Source organism: Trachinotus anak, unplaced genomic scaffold, assembly GCF_046630095.1.
Source record: "Trachinotus anak isolate AG129_WGS33_773 ecotype Australia unplaced genomic scaffold, CSIRO_AGI_Tana_v1 ptg000028l, whole genome shotgun sequence".
NCBI lineage: Eukaryota > Metazoa > Chordata > Actinopteri > Carangiformes > Carangidae > Trachinotus > Trachinotus anak.
Window position 1 is genome coordinate 7,070,420 of NW_027273879.1, and position 16,207 is coordinate 7,086,626.

At 39.2% G+C, this 16,207-nt stretch overlaps 2 protein-coding genes across 2 annotated transcripts; both read left to right on the top strand.

The window, feature by feature from the left end:
• Positions 1-962: 962 nt before the first annotated feature.
• cplx4a (complexin 4a) lies at positions 963-7,519 on the top strand. The gene is made up of 3 exons (XM_071465507.1): positions 963-1,510; positions 3,724-3,811; positions 6,332-7,519. Exons 1-3 carry the CDS (start codon positions 1,347-1,349, stop codon positions 6,557-6,559), a joined length of 480 nt encoding a protein of 159 aa, XP_071321608.1. The 5' UTR covers positions 963-1,346; the 3' UTR covers positions 6,560-7,519.
• A 4,186-nt stretch (positions 7,520-11,705) lies between these two features.
• Positions 11,706-14,913, top strand: rx3 (retinal homeobox gene 3). Its single transcript, XM_071465506.1, has 3 exons — positions 11,706-12,485; positions 12,797-13,032; positions 13,929-14,913. The coding sequence occupies exons 1-3, from the start codon at positions 12,224-12,226 to the stop codon at positions 14,373-14,375; spliced, it is 945 nt and encodes a 314-aa protein (XP_071321607.1). The 5' UTR covers positions 11,706-12,223; the 3' UTR covers positions 14,376-14,913.
• Positions 14,914-16,207: the final 1,294 nt, after the last annotated feature.

A 16,207-nucleotide genomic window follows, 5' to 3' on the forward strand; every position in this document is an offset into this window, starting at 1 on the left:
AAAAACCACAAACACCAAGCTCATGGTAGCACTAGATGAAAAGTTAGGGCATCACCAAAGTCATCTGAATTCATCTTCTAGGAACAATTTACAAAATTTCACGGCAATTTGTCAAATATTTGTTGAGATTTTTCAGTCTGCACCAAAGTCATGGGGCTATTTGTATTAGTAGTCAGCTCAGTAGGAAATAACTTATTTGTGACTGTGAAGTGGCGCTGCTGTCATGGCAGTATCAAAAATACTGGATTACATCTCCAGCCAAAGGAGACCTGAAAGCTTATCAGGGATTATACAGACACTGAAGCAGTTTCATCTTTCTTTCCGTGAGTACCACAGACCATGAATTACATAGATTACATTTTATAGCATGTATTACAGGTTCTTTCATATGAATGTTTAGATGGGGGTAAAGTTAATCGAGCAAATGGAAATGGAGAGCTGAGCTTCCTTTCATTTCTTCCAGGCTTTAAACATATTTACCAATGCTGCAGCCCTGCAGAAGGAACAGAAGGTGGAAAAGGCAAAACATATACCTCCTTGCTCTTCCATGTGTTCTATTTTCCTACTCTGTCTAAACCCCAAACCTGTTGATTTCAAGAGCTAACTTTAGATATCGTAAGACCTATTTGTTTGCAGATGAGCATTTGGCAGCTCAAAAATATTGAGATAATCTAGAAGTCCTCCTTCAAGCGTGCAGATCTGATGGAGTGATATTGTGTCTCCTCCCCATCTCTCACCCTCCTGTCAATCAACCTCCCACAGAACAATAGCATGGCATGAAGGACGGCTCCAGTGGAGATAAACAAGACTGTAATCCCGCTCCTCTCTCTCTACTCTGCCTGGTCTCAGCAGTATAAGCTGCACACGGCCCAGCCCGTACTTTACTAATATGATTAAGCAACAGTGGGTGGAAGCAAGCATATGCGTCTAGTCACAAACTGAGGACCCCCATCTCCAGAACTATTTTCTATGATGAATGCTGCACCTAGCTCTGCCAAAGAATGCACTAAGTGTCAAATTTAATAAAGATAAAAACATCCACAAAGTTCTGCATGATTTAAAAATAGAGAGAAAACAGGCCATCTGCCTCTTAGTATAGTGGAGCAGGGAGGATTAAATCCAGATTATGGACGAGGCAAAACGCTGTGTGTGTGTGTGTGTGTGTAAGTGTGTGTGTATGTCTGTTGCTTGTCATCAGTGTGTCCTTGGCTCCATAGACAAGCAGCAGGTTAGCTAGAGAGATACCACTGGATTTGACAGCTATAGGAAGCCAAAGCGGAGGGCACCATAAAGGGAGCAACATTATTTTCATCTCAAAAAAAGCGTAAACATTTGCATAAGTCAAGATGGCTTTCTTGATCAAGAGCATGATCGGGAACCCGCTGTCAGGAATGGGTCTTGGTGGTGGAGGTGACAAAGAAGAGGAGGCCACCCCCTCAGATCCAGCCAAAGCAGCAGGGATGACACGAGAGGAGTATGAAGAGTACCAAAAACAGTTGGTGGAGGAGAAGTAAGTAGCAACACGAACAGTACTCCATAACGAATTCATACCATTGGTCCATGGGAAACAGTATGGCTGCAGAGTGTACATCTGACCTTGACAAGCTGCTATCTACTTCATCGCTGTTTAACTTTCCCTGTTTTGCAACCACATTTATCCATATTATTCACATCTGAACCTGACTGAATGTAAATGCCAATGAATTTATACTTTTCATGTGCATACAAGGAGTTTTTGAGAGATGCAATTGTTGCTGAAGGTCAAAAGCATGGTGCCTCTATTGTGGATCTTTTTTTCCAGAATTTCCTACATAATAATCCACTGGGGCTAAAGGTTGTGCATGGACGTAGATCAATAATCTCTCATAATCTGTCATCTGTTTCTGCATCAAGAACAGTTATGGGTAACATTTTGAGGGACCTCCGAGTTTTAAACACAATCCAATGTGTAGTTTTATCACAACCTGAAAAAATGGACTTTAGGGCAGTAAATGTCGCAGCGTTTGGTTAAGGAGGGTCTGTGATGGTGCAGCAAAGGCAAACAATCAAAAACCTGCACAATTATATTTATTAATTCATTTATTTCATTAAGGTCACTATTTCTCGGTTCATATCAACACCTCAGAATATATATTGTATTTATTCTGATGCACTTTATAGCTGTACAGTAATATGAGCAGCAGGTAGCTCAGATTAATTCACCAACATGTCGTCATCCACCAACGCTATGGTCAGTTTTTCTTATACAAAGTTCCAGTTCTTTTCACTAAAGACATTTCAGTAATAAAATGTGCAAAAATCTGATTAATGCATTCTGAAATGCATCTGAAGAAATAATATAAAATGTGTATATTTAACAAATCTTTAGTGAAACAGGGGAGATTTTGCAGCATCAGATCCAGTCAGTTTGTATTACATAATAAGATTAATCCAGCCTCTCTACTCTCGTGTTTGGGGAATACATTTTGTTTGTTTCAAAATGACAACATTCTCCACAGATTCCTCATGAGGTATTCACATAAGTGCCAATGCAGACAAACTCCTGATGGAAAGAGCATGAATTACTATATTCCCTGGTTGGTCCTGTGTGGTGGTAAAGAGCATAATTTGTTGATAGTTTGATAGAGACCTCAGTCCACTGTGTTTACAGTTCAAGTTGCAGCATCTTGGCTTAATTTCAAATCTGCTTGACTCGGTCTGGCCTAATAATCCCCATCTTTAATTGGCTGAGGGAAAGTACATGAATCTCCCCTTGAAAATACAGGAATACGTGGAGTCTTACAATGTGCAGGTTATCACATTTACAATAACAAATGGCCTTTGAAAATTCAGGCATAATTCAAAGATACAAACACTTATTTAATAATGAAATTATCAAGTAATGTGTTAAAGTAATGGTTTCTGATGGCTTTAGATTTTGCAAATGTCTACATGTTGTATTTATTTATATTTCTATTACATTTACTATGTAGTTTAACACAGAATTCAGTGTGTATTTTACATTCTCTGGCTATAAGAGAGGTTAACCAATAGTGGTGTACATGAAATTAAACATCACTGAGGCCAATAGATTCAATGATATACAGTACACTATAGATTACATGTCTGAGGGGAACTTTATCTTTTGCAAAACTGTAACATAGCTCAAACTGAAAGTCAATATTTCACTAAGTATTAGTAAATATTTTACTACAGTAAGATGGTATCAAATATTTGAAGCCATTTATGTAATAATGTTGTGAATTAAACTACAACAAGACATATATTAGACTACAACATTAGCACGGCCACTTAAAATACAGTTTTGGATGTTAATAATAGTTAATGGATACACCCCAAGTCCACTGCACTAATGTACACTAATGGTAACAAAACCATGCTGGTTTAATCTAAAATATTACTACAGATGTGATGACCTGCTTTAATTTATGTTCAGGCTGATGTCAATTTACATCAGGTTGGATGAAGATAAAGTAAAAACAAAACGGAATGAAACACTGGGACAGCTTCCTGATGCTGAAAACATCATTATGCTGCTCTTGAGCCAGTGACGCACAACCAAAAGCTCAAGGTTGTAAAACTCCACCTTTCTGGTATTTTGTTGCAGCTTTCCCTTTGTGTTCTCCAGAGATTAGATTATTTTTTTACTTTAACCGACGTGGGATGTTATTGTGACCAACAATAAAGTTTTTTTTACTAATAATGTTTGTATGTCTATTTCAGGATGGAGAGAGATGCAGATTTCTTGCACAAGAAGGCGGAGAGGGCAACACTCAGGGTCTGCCTCAGAGAAAAATACAGACTGCCAAAGGTAAACACCTGAGGGTTTCTATCCCCACAGCTGCAACACAAATGCGCAATAGTTGACGTCAAATGTATTATATTCAACACTTAACTTTAACCCTCTGCTGTATTTAGCATTTATTAGCACTCTGTAAAAATTATATCAGTGCTTCAAAGCACATTGCAATGTAGTTGTAAACAGATATAATAACATTTTAAGTGTTTATTAATGTACAATTTAACATATAACAGTGGTTTACTATATTGTCATTCACTGGATGTTTATACACCAGCCTCCACTTCTAGGTGGAGTTATAACTGGTGACAAATACACGAATTAACACTTATATCTGCTTACAGCTACATTTAGTGTGTTTTAACCATTATTCCTCTATAAATGCTAAATAGGGGTGTTAAAGCCAAGCATTACACTCTCCTTTTCTTCCTGTTTTAATACGGACTGGCAAAAATAACAGACCATTCTTATTAAATGGCTTTATCCTCCTGTGAGTGAGCAACAAATAGCTGCTTCATGGTTAGTTGAGGTTGTCTTTATCTAACAGCAGCACTTGGCAGCTGCTGCCTGGACAACAGGAGGTGGAAGCCATGCCAGTAGATTAGTGACAAAGACGTTCAACCAACGTCCCAGAGACGTTAGCCTATAGTCCCATATTGCACCTTGAGTCTTACAAAGCCAAATGCCACTGAGCAGGTGTCCCAGGCTCATTAGGGAGCAACAGGCAGTACGAACTGGCTTTAAGAAAGAGCAACATCTACTTTAGTGGATGTAAACTCAGAGCAAAGGGACTCCTAAAGACAAATAAGCTGTAATGGAAGGAGCACAAAAGGTATGTTGGGATTTTATTTAAGACCTTTAAAGATAAGTATACGACAGTATGGAGCCTTCTAATCCTATAAATTAATCTAGTGTTGAAGCCTTGCTTGGAATGAACCATGTATTTTTATGGCAAAAGAGCAAAATCAGTTTCTAATACAGGTTATCTAGTACCGTCACTTGTGCAACCACACCATGATTTTATGATTTTTATTCATCTGAATGCAGGGCTGACCTTCGCTGCTGGAGGCATGGCTAATAGTCTCTCACAACAGATACTCTTTTGTTCCGTTTTAAACAATGGCTGCACTTCTTTTCAATGTTTGTCTTTTAATTTGAAACCACACATATGTTGAAGACAATAGCAGGAGGCTATGCATATAAATTTAATTATTGTTCTTAAATGATGTTTACATTGCATGTTAGTGTGAAAAAGACAGTATGACAAAAGCCAAAGTGTCTTCTTTAGAGCTGAAATATGCATTTTAAATGGATTTTCATCATCACAACAATAAGACACCTAAAGGCACCCTCTTCTGTTGATTCTTTTCTTTTAATGGGTGGGGGTCGGGAACACACATAAATGCTATCAAGTTCGAAAATATATATGTATTTCATGGCACAAATGTACAGTATAAGGGGAAACAGGAAGTTGGTGCTGTTTGTCTAATGGAATTAGCGTCTCGTGCGACACTATAGTAGATATCTTTAGACAATCGTTGGGATTCAGAGAGGAAGGGCTAAGGCAGGTCCGAGATAATCCCACAGATTGAAGTTTAAAGTAGTCACAGTGCAGTGCCTATTGCACGACTAGTCCAGATATTGAGTGATTAGATTTAGTTTGTTGGAAAGGCTTTAAATTTAGCATTTCTGTGATGCAACAGCACATAAGTGCAGAGTTAATAAAGTCAAAGGAGAGTCATGTCTGCTTCACAAAAATGTAGAAAACACAGACGGCAGAATATCCTCGACAGCAGTCACTTGAATGTGGATTAGGACAGATTCTAGAGTTCATCTATCTGTTTTTTGGCTTGTTTGCCTCATTGCTTGTTTAAATTTGAATTAGAACCCAGACAATTTTTAAGTTTTGAATGTGTTATATATTACATTAAATCTACTATATTAAAAATAAATATATAATATTAAATATAATTAATCAAAGAGTGGTCAAAAAATGTGTCTTTTTATTTCAGGTCTATATACAGTTCAACTGTGATGTGTCGCAGTGTTTGTCAGATCTGACTTTGGCAGTGGAACCGGGAATGTTTTGGAAACCAAGCAGCCAGGCAGAAAGTTAATCCTGTAAAAATCCTTTAAGTCCGCCTGCAGAAGGTTGTTTACTTCTGCAAATAATAATAATTCAATATGATAAATCTATAGTCTTTGTATTTACTAGGATAAACAGTCATCTCTGCTTCTTTACCAGTACCAGCACACTACCAGAGGAAGCAGAAAACATTAAATGTCCTATTTGGTTTGCTGAAAAAGAGAGATTTTATCTTTTTATTTTATAGGTAAAACTGATTAAGAAAAAAAATCATATTGCAAATTTTATTGCAAAACATAGTTGCATAATACAGAGAGACCATTGTTATAAACTGGTTTATGTTTCTGTGCTTGGAGCTATGGAGAAGACGAGTTGTTGTGGTACTGCAAAGTTATAAAAATTGACACTTCCTGACCTTGTTTTCTGCCTGATGTTGTCGTCTGCAGAGCGAGCAGGATGAGAACATGCTTGAGATGGCTGGGGACGACGTGGACGTGCCCGAGGAGCTGCTCAAGATGGTGGACGAGGACGCCACGGAGGAAGAGGGCAAGGACTCCCTCATGGGCCAGATTCAAAACTTGCAGAACATGGACATGGACCAGCTGAAGGAGAAGGCCTCGGCCACCGTTACCGAGCTGAAGAGCAAAGCAGAGGAGAAGTGCTCCGTCATGTGAAGAAGGGATGTGATGAGTGGGAAGAAGAGAAGAAAAACAAGAAGACAAGAAAATGAATTTCAACACTTTCTGGGAATCTACAGACACAGCTGTGTTAAAAAGTCTGGGATTCAGTCACACTGTCAAACACCTACAAAGCATTCACATTTATTATAAGCACTAAAAAGGCAAATCATCTTCCTGAAATAAACAAAAAATAAGCCTGGCCACTCCATGGTGGTGCACTGTTACTGCTACCAGTCTGCATCAGGGATAAGGCTTTCCTGTAAAAGTTTCCCTGTTAGCTTAATACTGAACTGGTAATAATATACTGCATATCTTTTCACTAAAACAACAAATATTTTAAATCATGTCCAAGCTGCCCCATCTCTAGTCCACTACTATTTTTTTAGAAAAAATGTAGAAAATTGATTTTCCCTGAACATTCCCTGCAAAACATGTCTTGTCACATCTCTTTCGCATCGTCACAGGCCACAGTACATTTCAAAATGCTGACTATTTGTGATATAATGTTCACTTTCTCTGTTTGCTGTAAGATGAGACAGTTCAATCTCTAAAACTGTGAAATAAATAACAATATACCCAGACTTGCTCATAAAAAAACAAACCTTATTTAAGTTCATATCCAATCCTGAGTATTTCAACGTTCCTTTTGGTTTGTTGGTTATTCTAGATTTTTTTTGTATGTGGTGTTTGAATTAATTATGATATTTAGATTTTTTTTTCTTTCAGTGTTATTACAAGTCTTGACATGTTGATTTACTGTTATTTTCTCCACATACACAGTTAAGCAGTTCAGACCTTTGCAAATTTGCACAAATCAAAGCTTCAAAATACTGACTGATTTATTCCGTACAAATGAAAACAATGTACATAAACAGTGATGAAATATATGGAGGTACTTCCAACTGAGAAAACAAATGTGTTGGTCAAATAAAGATGTATATTGAATACATGAAATATGTCCGCTCATGTTGTGAAGCTGGAAAGCTTCTTCCTACACACATAATTTAATAATCTGTCTGCCTGCAAGAACACATGTTCAAACTTCATGTCTTTACTGTCTTTATGTACACGTCAGTTACTATTAGTTAAATGTTACCATTAAATATATAAGGCTTAAGCAATGTATGATTAGTATGATTAATCCCATCTACCTGAATCAAGGCTAATGCAGTGACTAAAGAAACAGGTCTTAATTTAATTGGGCATTATCCAAACACTTGTTAGGGACGATTAGGCAGAGTAAGGATGTGTGTGTGTGTGTGTTAATGTGTGTGTGTGTGTGTGCAGAGGACGACCCCTCAACATTTAGAGTTTCATATGAACCCAAGTTTAAACGGCTGTGGATTTGTAAAGTCTGGAGATTACCATCTAATAGGATCAGCATAGCCAAGGTTGTCAGGCTGTGCCCTCTCTCTCTCTCTCTCTCTCTCTCTCCAGATGAGGATACTGGTGGACAAACTGACGTCTTGTAGCGACAGATATCTCATTCTTCTTTTTATTGGAAAAGGAAGTTAAGCTACCAGCCAAGCAAGCTACAAATGCCAAACATATCTTCTAGTAAGGGACAAAAGAATACAAACACTTATTCACTCAACAAAAGTTTCCCATCTACTGGAATTTCAAGATGTCTGCACATAAACTGTTGCTAAACTTGCTAAACTGTATGGAGGTAGCCTAAGGCACTGACTTGTGATTCTTAGCCAGGGGTAGCTAAAAAAAAAAAAAAAAAAAAGAAATCATTTTAATTTAGCAATTAGGAGAGAAGTTGAAATATTTAGCTAAAAGTAATTACTAATCACAAATTACTCAATGTAATGAATGGTTAAAAAAAAAATAGTATGTTAGCTAAAAGTACTGAATTAACAGTTGATGTAATTGATAGTTAATATATGTAGCTGAAAAAAACAGCTAACATAGTTAGCCAAGTTAGCCAAATAAACAGGTGAAATAGGAAAATGTAATGGATAAATAGCTAAATGATAAGCTAAAAATGAGGGTGGTTGAAATTGTTAGCTAAAGATATTAAACAGTCGAAGCAACATAAAAGTAATAGTAAACGGAAATAGATAATTACATTAGCCTTAGCTAGCTAAAAGTAGGTTGAAGTGGTATTTGTGAATGTGTTGACATTCACACTAGTGTCCTGTAATGATTGGGTTTTTAGTTGACCCTGTTTATGTTTTGTGCATGTAAACAGCTTATCCTGCTTTCAGATAAGACCTTCTGATCATCTCTGCTGAGATGATGAGAAATAAAGACACACCTGTGGGCACAGTGTAAACAAGCCAAGGAAGCGTGGTTGTGCAAAGTAGTGACTATAGTTGTCAAATAAATGTAGTGTACTATAAAGTATCATTTACCTCTTAAATGCTAAACTAGTACAAATATCTCAAAACTTAAGTGCTTGACTGGATGTAGTCAGTTCCTCTCCAACACTGACTTATAATGATATTTTAGATAATATGGTCATGCTTCTAACTTTATGTCAACAGTTTTCTGGAAGACCTCTTCCTGTTTCAGTATGACAAAGTGGTCTGGACAGAGCCCCAACCTCAGCATCCCATACCTTTGGGATGAACTGGAATGACGACTGCGAGCCAGGCCTTATTGCTCAACATCACTAATGCTCTTGTGTGGGAGCAAATCTCAGCAGCCAGGTTCCAAAATCCCTTCCGTGAATAGTGAAGACTGTTGTGGTTGTCAATAATTGCATATGGGTGTCATGTCTTTGAGTATACGATTAAGATTTTGGCCACATAATGTAATGTTCAAGTCCCTTTAAAAGATTAGCTTTTGGAAAATCATTCGCTTTCTTACCAACTATGAGATGAAATGATTAATACCACTCTCAAATATGAAAGGGGAAACAGCTGTTTGTAGGTAAGAAAATTCAATTACCAGTACCCCTCAAAGCTCACTAATTAACATGTTTGTTATCATCTTGTTTGTTTTATTTATACATCAACATGTCCTAACAAGACATTATCTGGCACGAGTCCTCGGCAAGAAGGTTCTGGGTTCGAGTCCGGGGCCTGGGGTCTTTCTGTGTGGAGTTTGCATGTTCTCCCCGTGTCTGTGTGGGTTCACTCCGGGTAATCCGGCTTCCTCCCACAAGACATGAACATTAGGTTGATTGGTGACTCTAAATTGCCCATAGTTGTGTGAGTGAGTGTGTGTGTGTGGTTGTTTGTCTCTATGTGTCAGCCCTGCGATAGACTGGCGTCCAGGGTGTACCCTGCCCTCGCCCAATGTCAGCTGGGATCGGCTCCAGCCGCCCCCGTGACCTGGTTTCAAATAAGCGGTACAGAAAATTAATGGATGGATGGATGGATGTCCTAACAAGACATTATCTGGCACGAGTCCTCAGGAAGAAGGTTCTGGGTTCGAATCTGGGGCCTGGGGTCTTTCTGTGTGGAGTCTGCATGTTCTCTCTGTGTCTGTGTGGGTTCCCTGCGGGTACCCTGGCTTCCTCCCACAGTCCAAAGACATACACATTAGGTTAAGCTGTGATTCTAAAATTGCCCGTAGGTGTGAGTGTGAGCATGAATGGTTGTTTGTCTCAATATGTCAGCCCTGTGATAGACCGGCAGCCAATTCGGAGAGCTGGATTTACTAATTTACTGTAATAAACTTTATTTATATAGCAATTTTCTTAACAAAGTTACAAAGTGCTTTACAGAAAGAAAAGGGGGGAAAAAAGAGAATAGAAAAAAAAGAAAACACGGCTACTAAAAGCAAGAAAAACAAACATCATTAGAACAGAGGTAGGTTAAATGAAAATAAAAACAGTCTGCCAAACATTCATAAAAGATTTCCGATAAAAGAATGCTTTGAGAGGAGTTTTAAAAGACAGTAACGATGCTGCCTGTCTGATCTCAACATGTAGACTGTTCTGCACTTTGGTGGATCTCAAAGCGAAGGCCCAGCCACCCTTAGCCACTAGCCGAGACCTAACAACCTGTAGGCTACAGAAATGGGAGTGGTATCGACCTTCTCATCTGACTCTTGGCAAGGAAGCAAAAAAGTATAGTTCCCATAATGCTGAACCATTCAGTTCAGTTTCACTCTCTCTTTGGTTCAACTTTTATTGGTATTAATTGGATTAAAGACATTTTGCCGACCGGTTCCAGGCTCAGATGATTCCCACTGAGAGAAAAAGACAAGCTTTCATTTGGATTTGGAATTACATCTGGAAAAGTTGTTCGAACTGAGAGAGACTTATTTTCAAATTGAGTTTGATTGTTTTATCACACATACTCTTTGTCTCTCTTCATATTGGTGTTGTGAACACTGGAGGTTATTATACTGACACAGAGGCTTTGTTCAGCCTGTGCACATGCAACCTTCAAGGCTAACTGGGAGCTGAGCATTGAGCTAGCAAGAAACTGAGTTCAGCTGTATAAATAACCTCTAAACAATGACACTGAATCAGTTCACTGAAAATTTTCAAATGCTATTCAAAGCTCAAAAACCTATTATCACAGCACACATAAACACAAGGGGAAAAAAAGAGAACATCTTTAAAAGGTATTGCTGTATAAATAAAGTTTCGCATATACTTGCCTCGCAACTTTTTGCTGTTAATTAAAACAGCGCTCAGTTAGCATCTCTCTGTGCACCCCCCCTTCCTCTCCCTGGCAAACAAAGGATAAGGTCACCTTCTGTGATTAGGAAAAGCTAAATAGTTTTAAGGGTTTTAACTCTTTTGAGTAAAATAATGTAATCCCCTTAAGCAGGATTACCACACTGCTGTCAATCTTTGTTTGCTGTTAAGTGGTTATAGTTATTGTTCGGGCTTTGTTACCCTATTTGACTCAACACCTGTAAGAAACTCCTCAGAGTTTAAGTCTGGTTTACAAATCATTCGCACACGCTTGAATGAATGATTTACTTTAATGAGCCTATTAGAGTATTAAGTTACTTTTACTCAACATGTGTCAAGAGGTGCATTTTTTTTTTCCTTTAGGTCAATAAAACAAATAATTCTTCAACTAAATGAAATGTCTATTCATTTGGCGACAATATCTTGACGCTTTGATGAAATACTAAGCTTTCATCTTGCAATCCATGTCCTGACCAGAAATCTTGTAATTATGATTTTGTTGTACCTTAATCTGTTTGCCTAATCTTCATCTTTTTTTTTTTTTTTTTTTCTTTTTTTTTTCACAGACTGACATGAACATGACATCTGGAGGAGTGGAAAGATGGTTTTAAGATTTATGTAAGACGGTTTAGGGCCAGCACTGACTGATGCACTTGGGGATGGGGAGGAGTTAGGGAGGGCGTGGAGACTGGTGGTGGTGCCTTGCCCGGGCGCACAGTTACCCCTAAATCCAAGGAGGGCCAAATCCAACAGGACGTCCTCTCTCTGACGTGTAAGCAGGGGTGCCGCATGAGCAGGGGGTGGAGGTGGTGTGTGTGTGTGTGGGGGGGGGGGGGGGGCGTACAGAAGGCGCTTCTTTAAAAGCCCCCTCTGAAGATGCTCCCAAACCACTGAGCAAGGTGGTCTTACTGCTGGCGTGCGTCGTCTGCGCACGTCTTCCAACACAAGGCCGTAGTTAGACAGTGACAACTTTTCCCCAACAAGGGAGACGCGATACTTTTGGAAAGAATTTGGAGTGCGTGTAATTCTGACCATCTTCCGGACTCCACCGACCAATGTGGCTTCTTGGATCACCCTCCCAGGTCATGATGATGGATGAGCGCCTGTCTCCCTCCGCACGCTCCGTGCAGAGCCCCGGGAACAACCCGTCCACAGTCCACAGCATAGAGGCGATCCTGGGCTTCAAAGAGGACACCATCTTCCACAAGTCAGCCTCATACAGCGTGACGGAAAAAGTTCTGCTCAAAGATGCTGAGCGCAACGGGAATGTAATTGTTACTCCAGTGAGGAAAAGCCATTACTCAGAAAGTTTTGACAGTAAGTGGATTCAGTTTTCTCCAAATGTCAGTATCAAGTCAGCCAATTTGAAGTTTTTAAAGTTTTTTTTTTTTTTTTAAACTTTAAATAACACTTGTAGGCTTCCTCTTTCTCATGAAAACGTCTTCTGGAGTCATGTGTCACGGCTATAAAACTATCTTCAAGTTAAGAAATAAATAAGCAACACTGAAAAAAAAAGTAGAGCTGCTTTACTAGAAACTAGCAGAATTAGATTTTAAGTCAATATATTTAAATTTGGCCAAAAACGTGATTTTTCCTCCCTCGGTCCTCACGCTGTCCTTGCTCCGCAGGTGTGTGCTGTGCCGGCGGCGCCGCCGAAGCCTCGGTGTGCCCGGACTCCCCGGACAGAGACGGCAAACTGTCCGACGACGAAAACCCCAAGAAGAAACACCGTCGGAACCGGACCACATTCACCACCTTCCAGCTCCATGAGCTGGAGAGAGCTTTCGAGAAGTCCCACTACCCGGACGTGTACAGCAGGGAGGAGCTGGCGCTGAAGGTCAACCTGCCGGAGGTCCGAGTGCAGGTGTGTCCCACAAACACGACCACGTTTTCAGTTCCATCGCCTTTTTTCCTTCACTGTGGAGGCGCCTTTATTCGGTCTATGGGCCTTTACAGGCAGTGGGTGCTTAGCAATAATATTTGTAGGCAAAACACAAAAAAGTCCTCTATTATTTTCAATTAATACAAAGAAAGATGTTATAAAAAAATCTTTCTAAAATGACATCTTTATAGGATGTCATGTTTACATTAAAATGTATTGATAATATATTAATTTAATCATTTCACATTCATTTGATTTGCAGGGCTATTTACTCTGCGATTTTTTTTGAAAATAAAAAGATGAAATAATTTTCTTTCTTAAAGCCCATTATTTAACATTCTGCAATCCTCCAGTCACTCATATTGTTCACATCAGTAAAGACAACTTTTACTGTTGGTGCAGGAGGAAAAAAAAAAAAAAAAGCCTTTTAATTTTGTTTGAATTTAAATACAGACAACGATTTTAAATGTATTTGCAAAACATTTGGTTTATAGCAGGTTCATCATTGAAGGAAATTGAAAAATTGGAAATTCAGTCAATTTCTTAAAATAGTATATTTGTAACAATCTCTCATTATTGATTGCTCTACAGTGTGATGCTGAGAGCTTAGTTTATTATTGTAAATCTTCATTTCATACACTCATCCTTGACATTTCTAAATGTTTAAATACTGCAACATAACAGTATATTTTACATAATATATTAAAAAGTCTGCAGGTTGTTTCCTTTAAATATGTTTGTTTTCTAACTCTGTCTATTGTGTGTGAATCTGTGGATGTGGGTGATGAGCAGCTGCATGCAGTTGCCTTCACGGGGATAAATAAAGTTGTACTGAGTTGAAGTGCATTGAAAATAAAGACCCTCCCCTTTCCTTTTAGGTGTGGTTCCAAAACCGACGGGCCAAGTGGCGACGGCAGGAGAAGCTGGAGGTGAGTTCCATCAAGCTCCAGGACACCTCCTCCTCTCTGCTCTCCTTCAGCCGCTCTCCCAGCAGCTCCCTGGGATCCAGTCTGCAGCTGGACCCCTGGCTCTCCACTCCGATCACCACCTCCACCTCCCTGCAGTCCCTCCCTGGCTTCATCAGCGGCTCTCAGGGCCTCCCAGGCACTTACACCCCTTCTCCTCCTCCTTCCATGCCCTCCTCCTTGCCGACCTCCTTCCTCAATTCCCCAGGCTTGGGACACAGCCCTCACCTACCCCACATCAGCTCTATGTGCCCCCCACCCCCAGCATACCAGTGCTCCGCTGACCCAAGGAACTCCAGTATTGCCTCACTGAGGATGAAGGCTAAGGAACACATTCAGTCCATTGGGAAGACGTGGTGAGGCTGAGTGGAGGTCAAACATGGACAACAAGAACCATAATGCATCTGTTGCATTTTTTGAAAAACTGACTTCGTCCTCCTGGTAACTGGACTGCATTATATTTGGAAGTTTCAAAAAGGTGAGAAGTGAAGTTGACATCCAGGATTAGAGACAATCTCAACACTTGAACAAGACCTTCTGAAAAGCTTGGACACTAACTGTGAAATTACTGTAAAATAAGGAACTACTGATATGTCATCGTTTTCTGGTGTTTTTCTTCTTCTTTATCTTCTCTGCAAACTGTTTTTACTGTAAAGTTTTACGTTCAGTCAGACCAGCCTCATTCCTGACCAGTGTTATGTTGCCAATACAACAAATACAGACCCAATTCCTGCCCATCAGTATGTATTTATTCCACTGTTGTAAATGGAGCACTCCTCATTTTGATTCATTCGCCCCTTCTGGCTTTTGGACGGAAATTCTTGGTTTTCACCAAGAAAGATTTATCAAATGTGAATATTTTCTCTATACAATAAACTTTTTATGTAAAATCAACAAAGTAATGACTCATCAAGTCTTCCCATCACATGTGAGACATGAAGATTTGTCAGTGAAGTCTGGAATGACTATGATACACAAGGAAATACACAGCAGAGTAGCATTTATGAGCTGGAGTTGATCCTACCAATCACATTTACCTACTAATATGTAAAGCATAAATATCACACTGCAGACAGAGGTGGACGGAAACTCAGCAGACATCAATATGAAAAATTCTGAATATAGCGCCCCTTAGTGGTGGATGACTGTCAGGTTGTGTGTGTGTGTGTGTGTGGGTGACAAAAAGAAATGAAATAAATTATACATTAAATGAAAAGCTAGTGATGCAAGAAAGATTGTTGCAGTTTTCAGCTGTGATATTTCAAATCATATTTAGTAGTTTCATACTAAAGAGATTTTTTGCAAATTGTTGTCTCAATCCCTCCACTGCTGGGTGCAGATTTTAATGCGTCACATTTTCATCAATGACTGAGGCATTATGGGCACAAACAGGTTCAACAATCCAACTGTAAATGCAATTTTGGATAAAAAAAAAAAATTATGTGTATTTTTATAGTATAAAGTGGCGACCCAACTTAGCATTTACCATTTAATTTAAAGCAGCATTAACAGTGATGGAGGATGTGTCCCAAACTCTCTCTCTTTCAGAGAATGAGTTTGTCAACCCACTTATTTCATCCTCATTAACTCCTGTAAACTTTATCCCATTCGCTCCTGGGATTAGACTCATAATGATGGGGTGAAAGTGGCTTGTACCTCTATTGTTTGCCAATCATCCGTGACAAATGAGGGAAGAGAACAGAAGAGAAAACTGTCCTTTGGCTTTAAGAGAAAGATGTGTGTAACCAAACTGTTTCAATTAGCATTTCCTATTGTCTACAGCCCCTGAGGGCTAATAATAGCCCCCATCATCATCTAGTCTACTGTCCTTAGTAGACACTGGGGTGTGTGTATCTGACTGTCTGTGTTCCTTCCTTCTGATGAGGAAAAAGCAGCATCAAAGCAAATTGAATTGACCATGAACTTATTTTGGTGATGTGTAATTAGGATCGTGTTAACCCTTCCTGCTTCATCTTTCTGGGAATATGCTCAAAATATAACATGGAAACCAGATGCTCTTAACATGTATATTTTGCGCCATCTGGTGGTATGAACATGAGCATTACATGTATTCACACAATACAATAACAGTGTGCGTGATGTGACAAATGTTAACAGACCCCTTAACAGAGTAGTGTGCAAAGCATGATTAGACATCCACAATGCAGTTATCACAACGTAAAATTTATTCA